The 24,536-nt window shown below is 38.2% G+C and overlaps 2 protein-coding genes across 4 annotated transcripts; both read left to right on the top strand.

Annotated features, from left to right (window-relative positions):
• Window positions 1-52: 52 nt before the first annotated feature.
• On the top strand, window positions 53-20,298 carry LOC122867370 (natural resistance-associated macrophage protein 2-like). Of its 3 annotated transcripts, XM_044178096.1 has the most exons (17): window positions 53-226; window positions 4,864-4,948; window positions 6,654-6,790; window positions 7,016-7,135; window positions 7,692-7,811; window positions 8,098-8,204; window positions 8,313-8,383; window positions 8,467-8,534; window positions 8,637-8,792; window positions 9,290-9,448; window positions 9,592-9,678; window positions 9,880-9,999; window positions 10,093-10,242; window positions 10,409-10,482; window positions 11,284-11,437; window positions 12,305-12,358; window positions 17,235-20,298. In XM_044178096.1, the coding sequence occupies exons 2-17, from the start codon at window positions 4,915-4,917 to the stop codon at window positions 17,301-17,303; spliced, it is 1,680 nt and encodes a 559-aa protein (XP_044034031.1). In that variant the 5' UTR covers window positions 53-226; window positions 4,864-4,914; the 3' UTR covers window positions 17,304-20,298. The 3 variants fall into 3 exon arrangements, with proteins under 3 accessions (XP_044034031.1, XP_044034024.1, XP_044034038.1); XM_044178103.1 differs by lacking the exons at window positions 53-226; window positions 4,864-4,948 and adding an exon at window positions 5,479-5,572; XM_044178089.1 differs by lacking the exons at window positions 53-226; window positions 4,864-4,948 and adding an exon at window positions 5,478-5,572 and having other exon boundaries at window positions 9,880-10,242.
• A 152-nt stretch (window positions 20,299-20,450) lies between these two features.
• cnpy2 (canopy FGF signaling regulator 2) lies at window positions 20,451-23,456 on the top strand. Its single transcript, XM_044178234.1, has 6 exons — window positions 20,451-21,260; window positions 21,447-21,553; window positions 21,652-21,767; window positions 22,596-22,793; window positions 23,003-23,099; window positions 23,227-23,456. The coding sequence occupies exons 2-6, from the start codon at window positions 21,454-21,456 to the stop codon at window positions 23,268-23,270; spliced, it is 555 nt and encodes a 184-aa protein (XP_044034169.1). The 5' UTR covers window positions 20,451-21,260; window positions 21,447-21,453; the 3' UTR covers window positions 23,271-23,456.
• The last annotated feature ends 1,080 nt before the right edge of the window (window positions 23,457-24,536 follow it).

A 24,536-nucleotide genomic window follows, 5' to 3' on the forward strand; every position in this document is an offset into this window, starting at 1 on the left:
CACGGTCATATTCACCCATTGACCAATCAGAACAGCTAAGTATTACTGCACATGCGCCTTGAGTCTTGAACGTACAGTTGACATGGAAAGACACGGCTTTTTGACATTTAGCTTGATAACGTGCTACTTAGCTACCTTCAGATTTACACAGATGCTGTCAGTTTAAAAGCAGCTTTCATCGTCAAAACACAATCTGTCATTTTACCCTCTCATAAAATATACCCAGGTAAGGGCGTTTTTTTACTTTGCTAAGGGTGACGTTAGCAGTTGCAACCAGACAGCTATCATGGAAACTCGTTAGTTTAGTAACGTTTACAGGACATTGACGGTGTCGGTGTTAGCGCACCAGGGTTTGTATTATCAGGTGTGTTGGAGGGGCTTGAAGGAGGTGGTCAAGGCTGCTCTGGTTCACATATTTACAGAGTTAATTAGCGGACAGGATTGGTTTCTTTTTTAGCTAGTTGGTTCAACTGCAGCCACATCACCATGTTATCAGGACGAGAGGTCAAACGTTTTAAGTTGTAGTTAGCTCCTTACTACTACTTACTACTTACTCTAGGAGTTTGTAAAATTCATTGACACTATTTCAGCATTACAAGAGCGACATGTGCAGAGGTTTAAATGCTGTCAAACTGTGTTCTGACTGGTGTGTTGCACTTAAACCCAGCCTTTGGCAGAATTTACTCCACTAATTGTGAACAGTAAAATCAACGCGTTGATTCACGTGTCAAAGGTGGAAATCAGAGCATCATCCTGAATCGATGAAGTCATCAGGCGACACTTTGTCCCATTAACAATGATGGTTACATCTTCTTCGTCATTACAGTTGTTCAGATTCACCATATAAAACTGAGCTGTACAATATCACAGAAATAACATGTCAATTCACTTTCAGGGTAACTAAAATGGGGATTAGCAGCCAGTTTTTACACTTTTGTGAATGCCTTTACTGTAATTTTCTAGACCTTGAGAAATCATGTTGGCTTACTTTTCACAGTGGCTGGCAGAGGACCAGTTTGTATGGTAATGGTCTTCCATGGTGGGTGCGTCTCAGAGTCGTAGAGAAGAAGTAGAGCGAGTGTTTCTGGTACAATATCACCTACTTGAAAAATGAAAAGCAGCCTAAAGGTTCAGAACTCCAGTTATGTCTTGCTGGAGTTTTGGCCCATTAAGATTGACTGTGCGTGGGTTTTGTTTCTATGACAAGCAGATTGATATTAGCTATGTAGTTAAAAAGAGAAGAAAAAAAACCCACCCAGGTGTTTACCCATATTTTGTCTATGTGCGAGGCTGGGATGTAGCCGCTTTCCCCCGAGCTGCAGCGGGACCCCGGCCACCAGGGTTAGTTGCGCCTCTCCAGGAGAAGCTTTCTCCGGCCGCGAAGTGCAGCGAGTTGGGCTGCGCGGATCGGAAGGCGCACCAAGGGTGAAATACTGGCATACTTGGGGAAATTTTACAGATCTGGCTGCTTTCACGTGTTGTGCTGCTAGCTTGGTGAACTCTTTCTTTGAGCTAAAAACAGCACATAGATGCGCCGGACGTAAGGAGAAGTTCACAAACAGTGCGTTTAAATGTTGATACATAACCACGCAGTATTAAAGCGTGAATAACACTAAAACTCTACAACATATTGTGCTAATTTACATGTATCACGGAGGTTTTGTGAGTAAAATCTACCAATTCCGGTATACAGGTTCCCGGGCTCACCTGACTGACCACTGACTGAGTGAGCAGCTGTTTTATACTATGTGGTCTATAGTGTCACCAAGTAGTAGTTTACTTATTTTGTCATATATCAGATTTATGTATGCTGGGCCACTCGGAGGTTGCTTCTGGACCAGATGTGTCCCGCGGGCCGCCATTTGAATAGACCTGTTCTAAATTAACAACATGTCCTCCTCTGTCCATTTGTCAGTGGGTTTTAAGGTGTTAATGCTGAAATGTATTCACCACCTACGGGAAGTAATGAATACAATAAATATGATGGGAGGGAAAACGTTAGTTTTCACAGCAATGTTTGTTGGAAAATGTAACGTACCTTGAGTGCTACAGTGAACGGTGTTTTCATGCATATTGTGTATTACACATTTATTTGCAACCACCTCTCAAATACCTTGAATCGGCCAATACATTAACTTTGTAATGGCCGCAGTCACAGCTTTAAGTATAAGTAAGAACATTAATTGAAATAACCCGAAATACATATTGGATTTTACATAATTTTTAAGCCTCGTTATGGCTTATATTATTTGTGGTTGGACCTTTGAAACCAATCACACCAGTTGGTATTACAGTGTATGAGGTGTGTGCATGTTCGGATGGATGGATGGATCGGTTTTTGCAAGTGTCAGATTCTTAAATATTTTATTTCCTGGTTAGACGAAGCCAAATGTGACTCTTCTTTTAACCTGCATAGCAGCTAAATATCCATTGTGTTAAACAGAGCTGTGTTGGTGTTGGACGTGGAAGGTCGGATAGTTTAGTGCTGCTGCTGAGTCAATAACATCATCAGCTAATACGTCATTATTAATTCAGGAGGAAATTTTAGTTTGTCATGTAGGATTCATTTAGAATCAGTTTTCTTTGATGTTTACTTTGGCATAACTGTGTTCAGATTTTTTTTTTGCATGGGGTACAAAAGCCTGCAAGGGCCTTAATTCAAGGGGTGTAACATTAGGGATCATGTGTCAGTTTGGGAGTTGTCCTAGATTTAGTGATTGTAAAAGCTGTTCTGTGCAGATTAGGCCTCTGTAGTGTTTGTTAAGGCCAAGGCTTTGGGGGAAGTCAGATGAATGGATGACTAAGTGATTTCTTACCATTTTTTAATTTAGATCTCCAAGCTTGTCCAATCCAACTTTGATAAAGTCAAGATGAATCATGTAGTTGGTGACACAAGTATGAATGTCATACTAGTACTGGTATTGAACAATGTTTATATGGATTCAATTTGACTGAATTCTCAGAGTCTAAATCTCTTATCAGCACGTACACATGGTTGCCCATGGAATTTGACAAGACTAGTGCTGACACATTAAAAGACTTTACACAATCCAGGACTGGAATCCAGGTCACACCAGGACCAGTACAAAACATACCAGTATGTCAGATGTAGCCTATAGTAGACTAAACATAAATTAAGCTGAAGAATTCTTCCTCAGTTGATACATTTGTATTGTTGTTAATACTAGTGCGATGGATAGTAAATGTGTTGAGGTGTGGTAATCCAGTGTCACACTTAAAGCACAGTGTCCTTAAAAGGACCAAGCTGAGAAGGCCTTGAGACACTGTTAGTTAAAAACAAAGCGACAAGGGTCTGTTAGTGCATTAAGATTATAGACGTACAAAGTACAGCTACTGTAGGTTGATCAAAAGCAGAAGAGGACAGACTTGAGAAATCAAGAAAAGAGAAACAATGCATGTCTACAACTTCAACCGGGTGCTAGAACAAAGACAGTCAACCAAATAACAGAGCATAAATACCTGCACACTGAAATCTCCCTCATAGTCAACAGCATTATTTTGTGTGGAACGCAGATCTTCATCAGGCTTATGACTTAGGATCAGCAACATCAAAGCGAGATCACTTCCGCCATCTGCCAACAGGATGTTATTATTATTCTTTCATGCCTGTTAGTGAGATTATACTAGGTGGAAGTAAACCTGCGATCCACTGGCCTCACAGGGAAACAAGAAATACTTTGTTGAACCCTGCAACAAGGTAGTAGGCTGACTGAATAATCTGTTATTAATAGAAGGGTATGTTTGACAGGGATGAGACAGGCATTCAGTTCATGGTGGTGTCTGAGAGCATGTGGTCGTTTGGAGATTTAGGAGAGTTGTTTGGACTTGATTGAGTTTGGGAAAAATTATTGGAGCAACCTCCATCATCATGTGTGCCTGCAAAAATGTCACTGGTATTAAACTGTAGGATAATTTGTTTTAGTTTAGGGTCGTAGCTGGTTTGTTATTGATCATATCTTTTATGAGCTACGATAAGTGTACACAATAATACAACATTGAGTGGTGGTAGAAATAATTTGAAACCTCATTTCATACTCTTGTTACTGTTTTCAGTAACTGACTGTGACTGCTGACTGTGGCCACATGTGAAACACATGACAAAGTCAATGTCTTAAAAGATGCAGAAAACTGAAGCGTCCTGCGGCTAAGTAACAAGTAACTGCCAGGCCAGTGGCCAGATCCAGCCCCCAAGACAATTTCAGAAGCTCCGCAGAGAAAAGAACCAAGGACCTTATCACTTTCATGATGCTAATTACTCCGAGCACATGTTCAGCCAGAGGAAGTGGCACACTGTTGGAAACCTTGACTGTTGGGAAAGCTGCTCTGTCTGCTGCCTCAGCTCGACTTTTGCCTTATATGATCCCATAGTCATGTGCTTTCAGAGGAGCTACTCTCTCTGTGGCAGAGAACATGGTGTTATACCATAAAATACAGTTGTTTGGCTGGGCTGATGTTTTGTATTTCATCTTTTGGGTGGTAAGTCAAGAAGTACTAGTTTTGTAGAGTGTGTGTGAAGCTGAGTATTAGAAGAAGGATGCATGTGGTGGAAGTGAAACTGGCGCCAGTGGTCAGCTCAAGGATTCCTGTAAAATGTTCCCATGAAGTGACCTTTCACATGTTGCTTAGTCATTATTATGACTCATGAATAATGTGGGTGATCATTATTAAAAGGGGAAAGGAGAACAAAATGTTGCACAGTCATGTCTCGTGTTGAGGTTGCTTGTACTTGAACACAAAACCTTTCTAGCTCAATACTTGATGCATGATAATTACTGTTTTACCCTAAACAGTCGTGTATTTCATGCTGCTTCAGAAAATGTAACTGTTGTTGTATTTTTCCAGGGAGGCTGATATTCATCCCTCAAGTTCTCAGGGATCCCTCAGCTTGCCCTGATGAAAGCCGAGCAAGACGGAGACCTCCTTGAAGGTAACTGCTTAAGATAAAAGAAACATGACCGTCACGTTACAGACGCACCTGCCATGTTCTCCGACATTAAACACTCTGTGTAATTCGGTTAAGGCAATACACAGTCTCTAAGTACATTTTGTCTTGCGTGCACGTAAACACAGCACCATAGTTTAACATTTGAAAACTCATACTCTTGACAAGATATTTACAAATAGGAAGATTTCTTTATTCCTGATCCTGCGATATGTTTGGTTTTATCATTTTGTTGCCACTTTGGAATTATATAAGATCTCAATGTTTTTATTTCTCATTGCTTCTTTTGTGAACTTTCTTACTGCTTATGTGATGCTGTGTGATTTGTTGAAGGGTAAAGGGCAGGTCACTCTGCATATTATTTGTGCCCAAGCACAAGTTTGGCAAGTGTGTGCTGGGGTGTGTGTTCTTTACTTCTCTCTCTTCGCGGGTCATTTTTAGAGACGTGACGTCAGAAAGGCATTATGACATCTAGCGACAAAGAAGGGGGAGGGGGGGGTGATAAAGGCAGAGTCATATAAAAGCAGAGCCCTTGTTAGGGAACAGTGGACTTTAGGATCAGCAGTGAGTTGGAGATGAAGGGAAGGAAGAATGAAAAGTCCAAACTCAGTGAGTAGTACACAATTCGTCCTATTTGTAAGTGTTGGAACAGTTTTTGTGTGAGATTTTAGTTTTGTTTTATATTGACTGGTCTTTTGTATCTAATCCTTTTTTCTTTGATTGTGTTCTCATAAAACATGTTCCTGGAGTCATTGGGCATGTGGCCCTAATTGTCTTAAAAAAGTTTATTTAAGTCTTAAACTAAATCACTTATGAAGCAGTTTTGAAATCAGAGTTGAATTGCTTTTAGCTTATCAGCAGTGAGGTTCTTACAGTGGTTGCATGTGGTCTTTAAACTGGCTCAAATGGCTTAATCTTTAAGTGTACACAGCTTCTTTAATAAAGCTCCTGTGACTTAAACATTTTCCTGAGTGAAGAATGAATAAAGCTGTGTTTTGTGCTCTGTAAAGTTAGTCAAGAAAATTCTGCATGTATCTGCTCTATCTCTGCTCAAACATACAGTAAAACCTCACTGGTCTCTCTTTAGAAAGTAAAATATATAACAATCCAGTTTAGCCAGATCCCACATTCACTTTGTTTTTGAAGTAAATTTTAATGTTGCTGTAAAAGTATTTTAAAAAGCCCAAACTAGAAAAACATAAACATCATTGTATGTTATGGATTTGTTGAAAAGCATCAAGTGACGCAAATGCTGTTGCAAAATTATTAGCCTCGTAGCACAGCAGATATCTAGAAATCATTCTTTATTCATGTGAGATCAAAGAACTTTATGGGGCAAACAATGCATTTTTTCTGTATCCAGCTACGTTAAGTTCTCTCATCAAGCTGTCTATACATTTCAGGTGCCATAATACAATAACTCAAATCATGTTGCATGGCCAACCACACGTTGTTGTAGTGATTATGCTACATCCCCAAATCTCAGCAATTGAACTGGAGAGTGAAAAGTTATCATAATCAATCAATGATGTTCAGAACAACGGAAATAAGCTCCAGGTTAGCATGGAAGCATGTTAACAACTGATAGAAAGATGCCTTTAGTATTACAGCAATGGATAACTTCTTCTTTGTCTGTGTTAGTCTCACTCTTCTCTCATCCCTCCGTTTGTCTTCCCTGTGGTTTTGTTAGAGGACTCCCCTCAGGAGAATGGAGTCCAGACGAACCAGTACAGCTCCATCTCTCCTCCTGCCTCACCTGTGGCCCAAGACGAACCCTTCTCTACATACTTTGAAGATAAGGTGGCCATTCCCGAGAATGGCAACCAGGTACTGTCTCGTAAAATAAGCAGCAAAACTGAATCTCGAATGATTATCAATTTGAAAGATTGTGCATTTTTTTAAAAATATAATGCTTTACCCTTGTTGGACAGTTTTATTAAATTGTTAGACTTTGGGAAGCAAAACCTATTTTAATTGGAATTGAAACAATTTCATATTTATCAAATTACAACATCAGTAATAATAATACAATTCTGCTGTCCTTCTATTCAGGTATTCAGTTTCCGTAAACTCTGGGCTTTCACTGGACCTGGGTTTTTGATGAGCATTGCTTACTTGGATCCAGGGAACATCGAGTCTGACCTGCAGTCTGGAGCTAAAGCTGGCTTTAAGGTGATATATATATATAAACATTAATCTAGACAACCACGCAAAACATGTTTGTTCTGCCGTGGCCTCGCCTTTACTTTAGGACAAAATGTGAACCATAATACAGTATCATCTTGAGTGATATGTATTTTAGCTTTTTTATTTTTTCACTCCATATTTGAGGAAGTGATTCCACAGGTTTTTGTTGTTCTCTTCACTCAGATACATATCTTCTCCCTTTTTTGTGTCATAATTTTATTTTGAAGGTAAAATGACCTTACTTCTGGTCATATTTTCTCTGTCTCTTGATCAGTGCAGCTTCTTCTGTTTGTGGCAGTGACACATAATGAGCTGCATCAAGATATTTCTCTAAGCAAAGGCATCTACTGCGTAATGGGGGCAATGGGTTAAGGGTGTTTCAATCATAAATATTTTCATAGTATTATTAAAAAGAAATAGCAGTTTTGAATGTTAGCTTTAGTGCATCACAGGCAGCTATTATTTTAATTTGGCAGTCTGCCCAAGTAAAACTCCCATACAGGAAGTAGCAACTTATGTTGATTCTGTCTTTCTTTCTCAGCTCCTATGGGTGCTCCTTGGAGCCACTATCATTGGGCTGCTGCTGCAGAGGTTGGCTGCACGCCTCGGGGTCGTCACTGGGATGCACCTGGCTGAAGTCTGCAACCGCCAATATCCCATAGTGAGCATTCCCCACTCTCATTACACATCTCAACTTCCCTTTTCTAGTTGCACAAGAACTTTTTATGCACGGGCCTGTATTTACTGTAAAACCTCTATCTAAGAGTGTTCCATGTTTGATTTCATATTCTTAAATATTTCTGAATAACTTACGAACTACAGGTACACTGTGGTCAGGGATGAGAAGCCGATATGAGATTCAGTAAAGTTTCAGTTTCTAAAGAGTTGATTAAACTCTGCTCACTGATATAATCTGCGATTATATCTTTAATGTTTTTCTTTTTCAGATTCCTCGGATCATCCTTTGGCTCATGGTGGAACTAGCAATTATTGGCTCAGACATGCAGGAGGTCATTGGCTGTGCCATAGCTCTCAACCTTCTTTCTGTGGGCAGGTAACTTCTTTACCGCTTGTCCATGAAAAGTGACTGCAAACATTTTGAACGAATGGTGAGGAATTATTGACCAAAAAAAACCCCTCTCACCCACTCTTTCTCCTCCAGGATTCCACTGTGGGGAGGAGTCCTCATCACCATCACAGACACATTTGTGTTCCTATTTCTAGATAAATACGGTATGGATATACCATCACTTATTTATCAGTCCACGTAAAAAACGGTGCATCCCAGTGTTGATACAGTTTGTATTTCCTTGCAGGCCTGAGGAAACTTGAAGCTTTCTTTGGCTTTCTCATCACCGTAATGGCTCTTAGCTTCGGTTACGAGGTAAAAGTCCCTGACAATTTCCAATATAATTCAAGTGTTTGTTGTCAACTGCCAACACGTTCACACCATGACATGTTTTGACTCTGTGTTACCTGTCTGTAGTATGTGCTGGTAAAGCCAAACCAAGGGGAACTGCTGAAGGGGATGTTCATACCTTACTGTTCCGACTGCGGGCCTGTGCAGATGGAGCAGGCAGTGGGAATCGTAGGAGCTGTCATCATGCCCCACAACATCTACTTGCACTCAGCGCTGGTCAAGGTTAGAAGCATATTTGTTGTCATATTCACATAGGCTTTACTTTTTAGTCTTGCTTAAAAGAATGTTGGAATGAGTAATGTTATTTTTTTCTTGTTAAAAGTAATATAACAACTTGAATGATTCAATTTGTTAGTGAAGGGTTTTTATTAACGACGTGGAACATGTTATGACAGATAGAAAGTCAGTAACTTGTAGGAGAACCCGAAGAACTTCTTCTTTATGCAATCACAGAACCCAGTTAAGATTTAGGTTTTTAGATTCTATAGTTTAGATATGTGATTGACCTGCAGAACATTTCTAAATAAATGTTTGTCAGTTTTACTGCTTTACTGCTTATCAACCATTTTTGCTAAATTGATTGAAAAGTTACAGTTCCATATTGCATATTTGTCACAGTATAAATTATATCATAAGGCCATTTTAAAACATTCTTAAAGCAGATCTTGGGTGTTTTGATGAAAGTTGAGTGTTATTCTGTTTATTTCCATATGTACCAGTCTCGGGAAATCGATCGCAGAAATAAGAAGGAAGTAAAGGAAGCCAACAAGTACTTCTTCATCGAGTCAACTATCGCTCTCTTCATCTCCTTCCTCATCAACGTCTTTGTCGTAGCGGTCTTTGCTCAGGCCTTCTACAATAAAACCAATATGGAAGTGGTGGGTTTACAGTATTGAGAATCCATTCCTCTTCACTGCCGAAGTTAATGTTGTTCATATTGAAACACAGTGGAATAATAATAACACACAGTGTCCAGAGCCTCAAGCTGTGGCTCATCATGTGTTTGTGTCTCTGGTTGCAGAATGCATTGTGCAATGCAACTGGCAGCCCTCACACAGATCTCTTCCCTCTCAACAACGGCACACTGGAGGTGGACATCTACAAAGGGGTACGCTTGGTCATCACTACAACAACAATACATCCTCACTGTGGAGACATTTAAGATGTTTATATAATGGTCAAGGAGAAGATTAAATTCTGATTGGGCAGACGGATGGTTAAATAACCATCTCACCGTCTCTTTTAAGGGATGGATTGATAGATGATTGATAGATAATTTGTTCCTCTATTGGTATGTCTGTTTGATCAGGGAGTGGTCCTGGGCTGTTTCTTTGGCCCTGCAGCCCTCTACATCTGGGCAATAGGGATCCTGGCAGCAGGACAGAGTTCCACCATGACAGGCACTTACTCTGGGCAGTTTGTTATGGAGGTAAGAAAGCCTGTTAGTTATATACCTGGAAATGGGGGGGAAAAAAAAACCCAAACGGTGTATACTCATGTTTTTCCTTTCGTGTTTGCTAAGGGTTTCCTGAACCTACGGTGGTCCCGTTTTGCACGGGTGCTGCTGACCCGCTCTATCGCCATCACGCCTACACTGCTCGTAGCCATTTTTCAGGATGTTCAGCATCTGACGGGGATGAACGACTTCCTCAACGTGCTTCAAAGCATGCAGGTCAGGACAAATCATTTAAGAAAGCCCTCACAATTAATTCTGTCAAAAAAAAATCTACTCTTGTGCAATCTGCAGTCCAGTTTTTTATAAACATATCCTTCTTTTACTGTTGTGCAGTAAAAAATCCTGTGATATATTCAGTATGACTTCTCCCTCTGTTCAACAGCTTCCATTCGCTTTGATCCCAATTCTGACCTTCACCAGTCTGACATCCATAATGAACGACTTTGCAAATGGATTGTGAGTGAAATGTATAAATCTTTTGATCATTCATGTTTTCTCTCTGTCGTAATTTCTATTACTTAGTTGTATTCTTTGAACTGTGATAACAGTTGACAGGATAACTACCTACATCAGTAAGGCTTTCACCCCTGTCAGTTTTTGTCTGCATCTGAAACATAAATAATTAGCACATGTCAAACGAAAACAGAAAAAAACTTTCATTAGCAGCGCAGTCCTCAAAGCCACAGCTTCTGCTTCCACTTCAAGATATCTCAAAATTTAGGAGACAGACGGGACTGAGGCCGAGGAACAGTTGATTTCATTTGGGAGATCCAAGTCCACCATCAGACAATCTTTTGCTCTTTTCAGCCAAGTATGAAATTAACCGACAGAGTCGTGATTGTATTTTCAGGATATTTTTAGGATCAAGGTCGATTCAACTTAAAACTGAGGAAGTGAAAGGCATGATCTCTTTAAGTGTGACAGCGAGTTGGTGATTTTGTTGTGGTGGACGTCTGTGTTTAGTTATTCATTGACCAATCAAATGCAACTTGTTTGCTCAAGGTCATCTCATCTGATTTTTTTTTTTTAGCTTTGATTTTTACTGAATGCTCCTACTTTTTCTGACATTCAGACAGATAATTTGTTAGTTTGATGTTGTTTATGAAAAAAAAACAATCCAAGGCAGTCAAGATTGAGTTACGCAAACTAGGAATTTACCCAGTAGTGTGAATGTTAGAGGACAGTATTTTCAGGATGCTGTTAATTTCAGAAAAAACATTATTTCTCAATGGTCTAATAAACTGCCTGTTTCCTTAGGGTGTGGAAGATTTCCGGAGGCATCGTAATCCTGGTGGTTTGTGCAATCAACATGTACTTTGTGGTGATTTACGTGACATCGCTGAACAGCGTGCTGCTCTACGTTCTCGCTGCTCTGCTCTCTGTAGCCTATCTGTGCTTTGTAGGCTACCTGGTGAGTTAGATTATTGCAACATTACACTCACTTCACTTTTTGGCTTTAGTGATTTGAAATTTTGTAACCTTTTTTAATGCAGACCAATGATTCTGACAAAGTATCATTGTTACTATAAACTTGTTACAAAGTTTAAGTTAATCTTACTTATTGGCTCAGTCTGTCCGTGGATATATTGCTCATTAAAATCTTGCTACACAACAGATATGGTTATTGTACACTAACTACTGAGGTGCTGTCTACCCACTTTGCTTTTTACCTTACATGCCAATAACCACTTGTAGGATTTAAGCTTTTTAAACTAAGTTGTAGGTTTTACAATGAATACATGTCTAATCTTCTTGTCATGGTCTTGAACTTCTAATTATCAGAACACACACACAGCAAGGTGCAGACAAGTGTGAGCACAAACAAAAGCAATTTAAGTAAATCAAAATCAAACTGAAATCAGTTTCACAACTTTTCTCAGTGTGTTTAAACTTCATAATTAACCAGCTTCAAGGTTAAAGGCGCAAGCAATGCAGCTTTGTAGCAAAATCAGTGCTACAATAAACAGTTAATCTGATTTTTAAGCTAACGTGACAAGTATAGTATAATAAAATAAAATAAAATAAATAAAATTACAAAAAAAACCCAACTTTTTATTACTTATGAATTATTGGTCCGTTTTCTCTATTCAAATGCATTAAATTTGTTTGCATGATTTCAATGTTGGAGTAAACTTTGGTTTCATTTAGAAAATGGACTCAGTGTTAGTATTTAAGTCTTCTGTCTCATCGTTGTTTTAGTGAAAAAACATATTTCATGCATAAGTGTGCACAAACCCATTTGTCTCATGACTTCTCTCCCCTCTGTTGTTGTCTGCAGGCATGGCACTGTTTGGTTGCGTTGGGGGTTTCCTGTCTGGACTTTGGCAGCAGGGTAAGCAATCGATCTGCTGTGCTCATAGAGGAGCCGTCTGAGTACGACTCCTAGAGCTGAACACGACAGTAACCACCAGCATTCCTCTTTCCTCTTGGAGATACTGAGCCCTGTACACAACCAGGACTATTTTTGATCATGTAGGATCTTGAAAGCACATTTTCTGCTAATGTTTATTTTGTGTAGGGCTGGGTATCAGAATTTGGTGCTTTTTAGGTACCCACCAGATTAATACTACACCAGCACAAAAAATTAAATGTTCAGTGTTTGATGCTTGAGAAGACTTCTAAGGAAATATATATACATCAGTTCACAAATCAATAATTCTTACAATCCTCAAGTGGCATACTGTGACATGATGGTTTATACACCATGTAACTCTATTGATGATTAACACAATTATGTCTATCTACTTTTTACAAAATGTTACCTAGACTTAAAAAACTGCAGCTCATCTTATACCCCATTTCACCCCATCTTTGTGAAAAGACATTCCCAACAGTTTCTGTGTTTTCACATACTTTGGTCGTCATGAGGAGGATGACGGAGGATGTCAATTAGAAGTTAAAGATTTTACACAAAAGTTCTGATGATTTTAGACTTCATCTAACAAGAACATGTGTTTGTTTTACATAAATTACAGTAGTGCACTGCTGGAAAGTCATAAAACAAGCTTGATGTTTTGCTACCTGTGGGAGGAGCAGAGCAGCACAGAGGAAACACGTAATATTGCCACAATAAAATCCAGTTTTATTTTGGACTTAATAACCTCAAAACTACAGATTTGCTATAATTAATACTATTTTTCAAACTATCAGTATTTATTTATTTTTAATTCTGATCACAGAAATACAACATAACACACACATTGTATGAAAGATCCCATGTTTGCAACACAACAATAATGGCTGTTATATTTCTGCCCAATTATACTGTTACATGTTCACAAAAACCAAACCAACATCAGCGTGGCTGGTGAAGCTGGTTCTTTCTACTCACTTAGTTTTACCTTGTTTCCGTTAAGTAAGAGATGACCTGTCTACCTAAAGTAGATCAGTAGGTCAGTAATCTTCTTTTTTGATTCATTCCCTTGCTCCCTAACATGTACTAATGCTGTCTGCCTCATGCACTCTGCTCTCTGTGAGCCCTCTTACCTTGATAATGTCAATCTCCCGGTGTCCTGGTGGAAGGAGGCGCTGCTCATTCTGTAGGATTTCTACTCCATCTACCTCAACATCCTCTGTTATCTCATCTCAGTGTACCGTCTCTGTAGCAGTTTGATTCACTGGATTTTTGCATCTGACATTTTTAAGAGAACATAATTCACAAGAAAGTTATCTTAATGCAACTATCTGTATCAAAAATCACCAAATGAGATATCCAGCCCTATTTGTGTGAAAAACTTTTGATTCCTGTCAAACATATCAAAGAAGCTAAAGTGGCAAGTATCATGCATAAATTATGCATATACTTCATTTGTCACTTCTCCTGTGTGAATCTCAGTTTTCTCTTTGCACACGTCCAGAGTGGACATCTTGTCAATACAACCAAGTCTGTGAATGAAGGATATTTTTAATTTTTTTTTTTTTTTAATATAAGTATATGGATTGTAAAATCAGACTTGACTGAAAACTGGCATGAATGGAGGACCATTATTGTCTGAGTCCACGTGGTCATTTACAAAAGTGGTCTGGGGCTGCCTGATGAAAACTACTGTTTTAATGTAATCTGGTTCATGAAATTAATTCCAGAGTGTACTTTGATCTGGAAATATTAGTTGACAGTTGTACTGAAAGGCACCTTTTAATATTTTACTAATGATTCAGATATGCATTGTAATGTTCGTGCCTGATCCAAACTGCTCCATTCAAACAAGTGAAACTTTACATGACTGCAGCCTCATCCTCAGAGTCTCTTTTAGTGCCTAATTAATCAGGATGCCAGTGACTGTGGAGTTAGTCATCATACTGCAGTGAGCTTATCAGTGAATTAAAATTAAAAATTAAGTATGGTAGAAAATCAGTTTGTAGCACTGTGCAGGAGTTGTTTCAATCTTTCTTGACTGTGAGAGTTTAGGTGTAAAAAATAATCTGTAGAAATATTGATTTTGTTTTTTGATACCAGGAAAACCTCTCTTCCACATTTTTATTCAGTATTGTTTGTCTGTTGGTAAAAGTTATAGGAGACAGGGATGATAGAAATGTATTGCAATATAAATATGTAATATTAGTTATTACAATACATATGGTTCATCATTTCGGAAAAGAAAACGTTGTGACTCACTTATACTGGTACGCAGGGAAGGAAATGAACTTCTCATGTGGCAGCTTAAAAATAATGTTGTGGTCATAATTATTCTAACTGTCATGACAAAGCTGTTTTTTAAAGGACTAGAAACAAAAGTAAAAAAAAAAACAACCTCAAAACAAGTACACAAGAAGTCAAGTTTATTTATATCGCCCCAAATCGCAAGTTTGTCTCAGAGGGCTTTACAGTCTGTAATCTTTCTTTAGACCCTACAGAGCAGTCATTTTGTGAATTAAAGTCCGAGAATGCCACAGCTCAGAATAAAATACAGTCCAGTCGGATTCATTCAAATGTAGAAAACGTTAATTAAGCTACACTGTGTCCAGCGTTCTGCACTGACTCATTTAACACCTCCTAATGGGAATGAAAATCTTTGTTCCGTTTGCCTTCAGAAATGTTTGTTCTCCTCCCTTTTCAACATTTTTTTAAATGTATGTCTGTTTCTTTTCACCAAAAATAAAACTACAAGTCAGAATAATAAAGATTAATACATTTACAATTGTTTTACTAAAACAACAGACTATTATTTAATAAACCAATGCAAAGAGAATTAGAACTTGTTTAGGAAAAATTAATTATTTGTATTCGTATTTTAATATAAGCCAAGTGCCATCATTTCCTCTCTCAGACTCAGTAGATTACAGCTGAGACTAAAGTCAACACCCAGTCTGCCTCCACACAGCCTCGTATCAGTCTGTCTAACATGGGATCACTTGAGCAGCAGCAGTTTCATGTGGAAATTATTATTGGGACAACAGCTTTCTTTTTGGTCCCGTAAGGCACTGTAAATCAGTTTTACTTGGCAACATTGAAGGGTGTCTTTTACCAGTTTGACATGTCTTCAGTATGTAATGAGGTTGATTTAGTGCCAGCATGCTGTCAACAATGCACTTTCAGTTTCTCTGGCGTAGCATGGGAAAAGAACAAAACATCTAGTTCTTATCAATGTTACAGTCAATTAAATTAAGTGAAGACAAGTCTGCAAGTTTAAAATTAGACTGTGTGTACACTGTACTAACGCAACTAACGGAGTAATACCCAAGCAAGATGTACGTATTAACCAATGAGAGCATTGGAAATGAGCTATGTACAGTTCATACAGTGATCACAGTAAAGATCTCAGGTTCTTTCAGAAGTTATTGTTGCATTAAATGTTCACTTTATTGTGGTGGATCAAGTACCGTTGCAGGTCTCTGGTTCAGAGTTCTCAAAAGCTTTAAGAAAGTTTCTCAAGGTTTTCATAGAGGTGATTCAGGCTACTGTGAGTTCATACAGTATCATATAAAAACCTCTCTGGCCAAAAAAATCACATTGAAAGTGCACATTTGTACTGTTACAGAGAAAACTTCAATGTAGTAATGTCTACACTGAAGTTATCACTCATTTCTGCTCTTTGGGATTGAATGAATAAGTGTCTGTCCTTGCTACTGGATAAAGCAAACCATGTGTTCAAAATAAATGGGAAATAATGGATATATGGACATTTGTCAGCGTCTTCTGTCTAAATGTCTAAAGAAGGATTACGTGTTTTTAGTTGTATACCTAAGGAAAACACAGCCTGAATATTAATTAGGAGTTAATCAAACCCCATATTTTAGAAAAGACTAGGTAAGTATCTTATGCTGGAGGCTTTCTCATGGTAGTAACAATGTTAAGAAACACCAACGATTCCTGTTTTGGGGCAGTTTTGTCACAAGATGTTAATGCAGTAAATAAAGTACTAAACTTGCCTTACTGTACAACCTGCTAAGTACTTAGAGTTGTTTTCACTTACTATGTAGCATCATCAGTATAAACTGTTAAATTGACCTGTGAGAATAATGTAAAATATACACAAGGTGTTGGACTTAAGGGGTTTCCCACACACTGTTTAAAATATGACGATATACATTCCTCTTTCCTGGATTAAGGGGTCAATGGGCCAAAATATTATTTTTTCACTTTTATTTAACCAGGGTTGATAGAACATCATGGTAGGCAGTAGAAATGTTCTTTTGCAGGACTTTCCAGGATTAAATGAGGAAAGTTGAGTTTGGAAAGTATCACTTTGACCCAAGGTGAGCACCCTTAATTAATCTGGAATCATAAAGTAATCAAATTCAGGATGTGAACTGACTGGACCCTATTTACCACTGATCAAAACACAGCATTGATTGTGATGTGTTCCTCTTATTATTAAAAATATTTTATTTTGCTAGTCGATTTCTAAGTTACGAAACAGTAAACCACTAACACTTGACACGCTCTGTATCTGCAGTCTCTACATTTATATTCCCTGGAAAAAAAAGAAAGAAAAGCTATGTGTAGAGAAGTGTGTGTGTGCGTTTTCCCCCATGTAAGCAGAGTAGGGTCAGAGTATTTTCTTAATTATGTAACTGACACCTTGAATTTTCTATGAAAACTCGAGAATCAGTTGTGAACAATACAAATCATGTGAAAAATGTTTTTATAATTCAGGTTGTTCTTATAAATGATAAAATAATGCTAAGCTGATTTATGTGATGAGTTAACCATCTGTATATCACACTCTCCTCACTTATAAAACCTCCATCTCTTCTCTCTCTTTCAGATGGGACTTTCACAGCACACAGACATGTACTTAATGAATGACATGGACACTGGTTCTCTCTCTGGTTGAGAGATAGGACACATTGTGAGTGGATGTTGGACTGTGGCAGTGATGACCTGACTGAAGCTCGGCCAGTATGTTCGTCTTCATCTCTCTGTGCCTCGGTTCAAAGTGTCCTTACAGTATGCGGTGTAGTACACCCACAGATGTCTAATCCTGTTTAAAACAATGATGGATGTTTTTCCATCACAAACGTCTCAGCAACCTCAGCTAAATAATGTTTATGCAAATAATGGTTAAATATGTGGGACATAGCTGAAAGATTTAAGTTCCTGTGACTATGACAAAGTAAACTATATCAAGTTTTTGACAAAACAATCTCATCTTAAGGTCCAATATATCATGTTTGTTCCCGTTGGCTTCTCCAAATCACTCACTAAAAGGTGGGGTATGCAATTCTAATCCAATACACGTCTTTTTTGACAAATTCAGCGTATATCTCCTTACGGTTCGCTAGCTGACCATTCAGTGTGTGTGGGCTGAAATAAAATCTGGTGTTTGTATACAGCCCTGGCTCTGTAAATGCACACAACACTATTCCAGCAATTCCAGCCATGATTTGTGTGTCAGGTAACGTTAAATGACCACGGACATTCAGCTTACTTTCTCGTTTGCCAAGATATGCTGCTGTTGTGATGTTAGCTATAGTAGCAGGAGAGTTGTGAGCGTCGCTGTCTGGAGCTGGTTTGCTGGCTCTGGGAAACCATCCCGTCCTCTCTAGCTGTTAGCTTAGCAGCAGCAACTGTAGGGACAGTCTGCTAACTCACAACCTAGCTAACGTTAGTTACATTACTTGCTGCATCGTTGTTCACTCTGTATCATGGTGTTTGTCATGGTATTGGATTTACCCCACACCCTTCCTTTAACACTTATAACACTTAAAAAATATACAAGGTGTTTCTGTGTGACTAGTCACACTTTTTCCTGTGTTTTATAATATATAGAAGAGTGACAGTTTTATGTCATTTCATGTAATGCAGTCTATTTTAGATTCTGGGGATTTCTGTTCTTGGGGATAAGGTCTGTACATCCTTTCTGTTTCCATGTCTTTTGAAGACCAAAACTTTCTGCTAATTGTAAAGTATTAAAGCCACCATGTGTAGGATTATTTCAGTGGCCCATACATGTGTATGTTTTTCAGCACTTGTATACATTCCTATTTAATTAATTTATGAATTTTAGGTCATATATTTGCAGTAGAGCTTTAATATGAGTGATCAGTGCTGAATGCAGTACTTGGAGTGTGATAAACTCAGTGTTTCCAAACTGTCACAGGCATCTTATTAAATTAATTAAATTTCCCTCTCAGCTAAGATTATTTCAGTTTGTTTTAAGATTTGTTTATTTATTTGTAGTTTATATTTTATATGTTACTTTGGCTTGTATGTAATTTTAGTGGATGTTTAGTTTGGTTTAAAATGTTTTTTATTTTGTTTGGCTTCAGCTCTTTGGAAAGTTATAGTAATAGTTATAGTTTTTTCTGTTTTTGTTTTTTTTTGATGAAGCCAAATTTGTGCAGAGGTGTGATGTGCCCAAAAGTGCACTGTTACAGAACAATACAGCATTTAATCTCTGAAATGAATATAGAGGAAAAAGTTGGCAATTGTCATTGTGGTGCAAACAGGTGAGGTACAGTAAGCGGTAAAAATATGAGATGTGAGGTGTTGTATCATAGCAGCATGGGACATGTTAGCTTTGCAACAGAGTGCTAATATGACAAATTGTGACAGGGTGATACTTGAACATGTCTTCTTATGCACTTCATTAACTTGATTAGTGTAGCACCTTTCAAAAACAGTGTGTTTTAAAGGAAATTAAACAATTAAAAAGAGAACAGAGAAGACGCTAGACAAGAGGACAGAAAATTATATGAAATATCACCATATAACAATAGGATCCATCATAAAAACACACTGGAGGTATGATTGTGCACTGCTGGTTTGGGCTGATAAATAAACCAAACATTTTCCTTGACCAAATATTGAATTGCACTTGTATGTTATGATTACTGTGTAGATGACTAAGTGCCTCCTGTGTTCACCACTGTGCCTATTCACTGTTCAGTCAAAAACAATTACAAACTAATACAAGAAACTCACATTGTTGTAGGTGGAACAACACCACTGTAGTACATCATTGTAAGAATATGTGCTGTAGGGATGAGGTATAGAGGGGCTGACGGTAGCATTTTATTAAGTCTAATATATTTTCAAATTTGTTTTCTTTTGTCCATTGTGTTATGCATTTGTCATCATACTTTCTGGAAGACTAATATTTTTCTCAGGAAATGTATATGTCGTTTCCCCCCCCCATTTTTACAACTGAAATGACATGCCAAATAAAAAACAAATATTTGTGCAAAAGACCTTTTTAGTAATTGCACTCCTGCAAAAAACACTTAAAAAATAAACAAACCAGCACTTGATTACAAAAGAAATGGGCCAAGGTGTAAAAGAAAGTTGACATTGTAAGCTGTATGATAAAATATTTTTACATTTTGGAGGACCATTGATGGGATCACAGCAGAAAAGGAACGCTTAGCAGTTAGCAAATGATTTTGGGTGGATTCAACATTCACTGAGCATATCTCACTGCAGCCCATATGCATTTGGTTGAAGACTTTAAGTCAGGCGTACATCTCCATATGACCTTCTGGCTGTGTTATAAACCTGCATGTAGTGACATCAATTAAAAACATGTTAATGACCTCAGTTATACCATGTTGTTATTGATTACTGCATCATTTGTTGCATCTTAAAGTATTATAAAGTGTCTGAATTTGGGAACACCTGTTGGGATTGTCAGAGACCAACTGTACTGTATTGTAAATTAGATTGAATGTTATTTCTGATTCGATGAAATTGTACAGTATGACAGTATTGAGACCCTAAAAGGGTGGTTGTCTGATCTGTCTTTTTGTCACCAGAACTGTTGTTTTAAATGATCTGCCATATGTTATATTTTTGAATTGTTTTTTCTTGTTGAATAAAAAAAGTTAAAATACCTTTGAATACTGTGCCTTAAAAATCTGTATTGTTTCTGATTCTTTTCTTCTTTTAGTGAAACAGTGACCATTGACAGTTTTTCACTATTTTATTTTTGTTATGTCTTCCATACTTATAGTTTACTGTCTGCAAGATAAAAACTAGGTCTATTTAAATGTCTTCTAAGTATACATTTTCCTAGTAGTGGTTATTAATTCTGGTGGCTTGCATTTGGTTTTCTATCCTACCACCTAATAGGCTTTTTCACGAAAGACATTTTGGCATGTCACATTAGATAAAGAAAAGGTGTAAATATTAAAATCAATGATGGCTTAATTCCATTTAGCTGCAACAGTTTCAGGGTCCTGGTTTTGTGCACTTTCACACCGTCATGGCTAACTGGGACACTTGAATAGAACTGAGCCATTGTTAATGTCATTGGTAACACCTTTGCTTTTCCTACTATGACTGCTGGGATATTCACCTGGTGTCTTTACTGTAAATCAGTCAAACACAAAATATTTATCATTGTTTCTAGTAGTAGTAGTTTTTGTTTTGAGGCTTTCTTCTAAAGTATAAGATAGCTAACTAGCTTAAAACAATACAATTTTCCTTGAGCTATAGGGTTAATACTGTACCTATTGCCCTTAAATCCTGCACAGAGTCCTCTTCACTTCACTTCTCATGTTCTTTTTCAGTCGACAACTTGGATTTCCCCCCATAACTTAACAACATTATAAACAAACAAACAAACTGGCTTGGAAACCCGTTCTCTGAGTGCTGAGAGGTTGCCGTGGTGACGGCTGAGCGGTTGTCTTGTCACGTTGTTAACATCTTCCTGGCCACGCGAGGGCGCTGTCTCGAGCGCGGCTCCATCCTGTCCAGCAGCGCCTCCGTTGCCTACGTCACCACATTCCACCGAATGCGATGGAACAGCGTGGAGAAGCGTAAAGGTGGTCTCGAAAAACGCTGCCAGAAACTTGTAAGTTGAATGAAAAGTTGACTAAATGTGTGTTTCTGTGTGAATCTTTGTCTGGTTCATGGTAGTCGGACCATGTAGCTAGCGGTGGCTAAGAGGTTTAACCGGCTAACGTATTACAGAGTCACTTGTATGTTTCTTTTGCCCGTTCATGTGTCTGCTTCTGTTGTGGTCAAATCTGTATTTTAGATGCAAGATGAGGGAAGCGGCTTTCCTGCTCACACCGTATGTGGTTCTGTGTCTCCTCCTGAGCTTCAGCCAGGCCGCCAGACAAGGACAGGACATGAGATGTGGAGGTATATGTCTGCAGGCTATCTCCTCCTCACTCTGTGCTCCGCACACAAATACACAGAAAAGTCCTAATGCGTGTGTCTTCTCCCTCTGCTTCCCGCAGCTTGCAGGGCTCTTGTAGATGAGATGGAGTGGGCCATCTCTCAAATAGATCCCAAAAAAATGATCCAGACAGGATCCTTCAGGATCAACCCGGACGGCAGCCAGTCCATCAGAGAGGTGAGGCTGCAGCAGCACAGCCACGTAGTAAACTGTGTCCAACCCACTTTGTAGGCTGCATCACATTACTATTACTGTACACGTGATGTAGTGCTGCACATGTATTTCTCAAGCAATGTTTGGCATCAATTATTGTGTTTCCCACTGGCAAGAGAGATGCTACTACTAACCTGACCACTAACTCATTAGATCTGCAGCGACTGATCATCTATTTTGGTGCATGATTAATCGTTTGTGTTTTTTTTAAATGAAAAAATTTTAAACATTCTTTGGTTGAATGTTTGGTTGAAAGAAGCAAGTGTGTATCAGTGCCTGGCACTGATATAAAAAAACCCTCAATACTCAGCTCTACAATTGACTATAATATGTCACAGAAAGATCTATTGAGTTTGAGGAGATGTAATGGGTTGATTGATATAGTGAGATGAACATCAGAGCTTTTTCTTTACTATTAACACAGAGGTACAATTAAAAGTTGCAAATCACTGAGAAGGACTGCTTCATGACAATATTAGATTCAGGTATTTATTTACGCTACCTGTCTGTTTTTTTGTTTGTTTGTTGTTTTTTTGTTTTGGTTCATGTACAGTTTCTCAGTTCATTTTCCCGAAAATGGACTATATCATGACATATATCGATATTGCCATATAAAATCGCATATACGTGACAGAGGATTTCATCCAAATCGCCAGCTTGGACAAAAAGTAAAATGTAGACAATGGATAGTCATTGTTTGATTGGGATTTAATTTTAGGGTAGAGGTTTGAGTTGCAAATATGGTCAAGTTAGTGTCCAGACACAGATTTTTATGACCTTTGATGCCACCAGGTTCCTCTGGCTCGCTCAGAAGGAAACCTCCTCGAGCTGATGGAGAGTGTGTGTGACAGGATGGAGGACTACGGCGAGCACACAGATTCTTCCACAAACAGGAAGTCCTACATTAGGATAAAATCTCGGAGCGGTGAGGCCATGGACCTCTCTGAGGCCATGCTGGATTCAAGAGTTACAGCCAGTTTAAAATTTGCAGTGAGTACAATTTTCTCCAAGAAATTCCACAGAATAATTATTAAATGCATGATCATATGTTTCTATGGCCTTGCATTACTTGGCTTTTATTGTGAATGACAAGGCAGATAAACAAACTGTCCGAATATATCTATGCAACCCACCCCAAATCTTGTCACTTATACTGTGAATTGTGCAGCTTGTAACAGTTTTTTGACTTATTTCTCCAGTGTGAAACAATTGTTGAGCAGCATGAAGATGAAGTCATTGAATTCTTCGCTCATGAGACAGATAATGTCAAAGACAAACTCTGCAGCAAGAGGACAGGTACGTTTTAGCCTGATGTTTTTTTTTTAATGCAGAGTTTTACATCCTATCACACATTTCTGTTAGGTGTTTCCACTGCAGCGACTGTATTTTAATTCATTGTTTTCCTGTCTTGTGTACTCTGCAGACCTCTGTGACCATGCTCTGAAAATGCCCCATGACGAACTTTGATGCCATCGCTGCTGTCTCTTTTCAGCTGAAATGGAGACGTTGGGTGCTGTAATGTTTTCAGTTGTCACTTGTCACCGGTTTACGCCATGGCAGTGGTGGAAGATGTATACAAATTATTATGTAAAATAACAGCAAATCCATCTGGAAATAAAAGTGTTATTCCTGTGATCTGTGAGGATTTAAGGATCAGTTTGCCATTTTTTTTTAGCCATATCTCTTTGGACTATCCTGTCACTTGTTTATAAACTATACGTTGTTATACTTCTCAACATTCTGTGTTTCATATGAAGGCTCTTGTCTTGCCTTCAAATGCTTTTCATCAGATAAAACTCAAACTGTGAAACTGTAAAAATTAAGTTAGACTTCTCAGTACATACTTAATTGTGTATATACAGTAACCATATTAATTTAAGACAAGTACACAGAGATCAGGTTGACATTTGGTTAAGTGGTCCTTAAGTCCTTATTCATGCACATTAACAAAGTCTAGGTAGAAGAACATTGATGCCATTAGATTTTTTTAATTACAATGAGTGCACATCCATACTGCCCGCTCACGTATGAAAGTGTCATTTTGTGCCAAATTACATTTTCAGTTCTAGCTTTAGTAGAGCGTTTGTAATGCTCGCCAATATTAATTGAACTGTCCCAAGATCACAGGAATAACTGATGTCAGTGTCTGTTCTTATTTGGTTGAATATTCCTTTTTAGGTAAAATTGAACAGTTAAAGACCACAATTTTATAGGTACATTATGTGAGATCAGAAATGAAGATGATTTTAGATTTGAGTTGAATTAGTTTCACTGTTGTCCAAATGACAAAATGTTTCCCATGTAACATCACACTCTACGGAGACTGATCCCCTTTAACCACCAGCCTTGATATCATTACTGTTGATTTGAAATGTATTACAGTTAAGAAAAACTGGTCCAAAAGATTAAATGTTGCTGCTTAGGTGGGCGGGTTGATGCTAGAAATGTCTTCATGAGCTGAAGTGTTCATGAAATGTTTTTCGTGAACTGACCACACATTTTCCACTAGAGGAATTGGCAGCTGAAGAAAGTTGCAGCAAAGTCAAAAAAGAAAATTAAGGAAAGAAGCAAATTCTAAGTTCTGAAAAACTTCAATCACTGCTTTGTGTGAAATTGTGAATTCAAACTTTTGTAGTTTAGTAGTACTTTTGTAAAATTGTAGCTTCCAGTGGCCTATACACTTTAAAACACTCCCAAGAACCTTCATTTTTGTCTGTTAATTCACACACAGTG

The sequence above is a fragment of the Siniperca chuatsi genome, linkage group LG2 (genome assembly GCF_020085105.1).
Source record: "Siniperca chuatsi isolate FFG_IHB_CAS linkage group LG2, ASM2008510v1, whole genome shotgun sequence".
Taxonomy (NCBI): domain Eukaryota; kingdom Metazoa; phylum Chordata; class Actinopteri; order Centrarchiformes; family Sinipercidae; genus Siniperca; species Siniperca chuatsi.

Bases quoted from the DNA above. Each gene is read 5' to 3' on its own strand.
- cnpy2 (XM_044178234.1), top strand. From the start codon at position 21,454: ATGAGGGAAGCGGCTTTCCTGCTCACACCGTATGTGGTTCTGTGTCTC. The intron at 21,768-22,595 runs GTGAGGCTGCAG...TGATGCCACCAG, and splicing joins GCAGCCAGTCCATCAGAGAG to GTTCCTCTGGCTCGCTCAGA. The intron at 22,794-23,002 runs GTGAGTACAATT...TTATTTCTCCAG, and splicing joins CAGCCAGTTTAAAATTTGCA to TGTGAAACAATTGTTGAGCA.
- LOC122867370 (XM_044178089.1), top strand. From the start codon at position 5,539: ATGAAGGGAAGGAAGAATGAAAAGTCCAAACTCA. The intron at 6,791-7,015 runs GTACTGTCTCGT...CCTTCTATTCAG, and splicing joins TTCCCGAGAATGGCAACCAG to GTATTCAGTTTCCGTAAACT. The intron at 9,449-9,591 runs GTGGGTTTACAG...CTCTGGTTGCAG, and splicing joins ATAAAACCAATATGGAAGTG to AATGCATTGTGCAATGCAAC.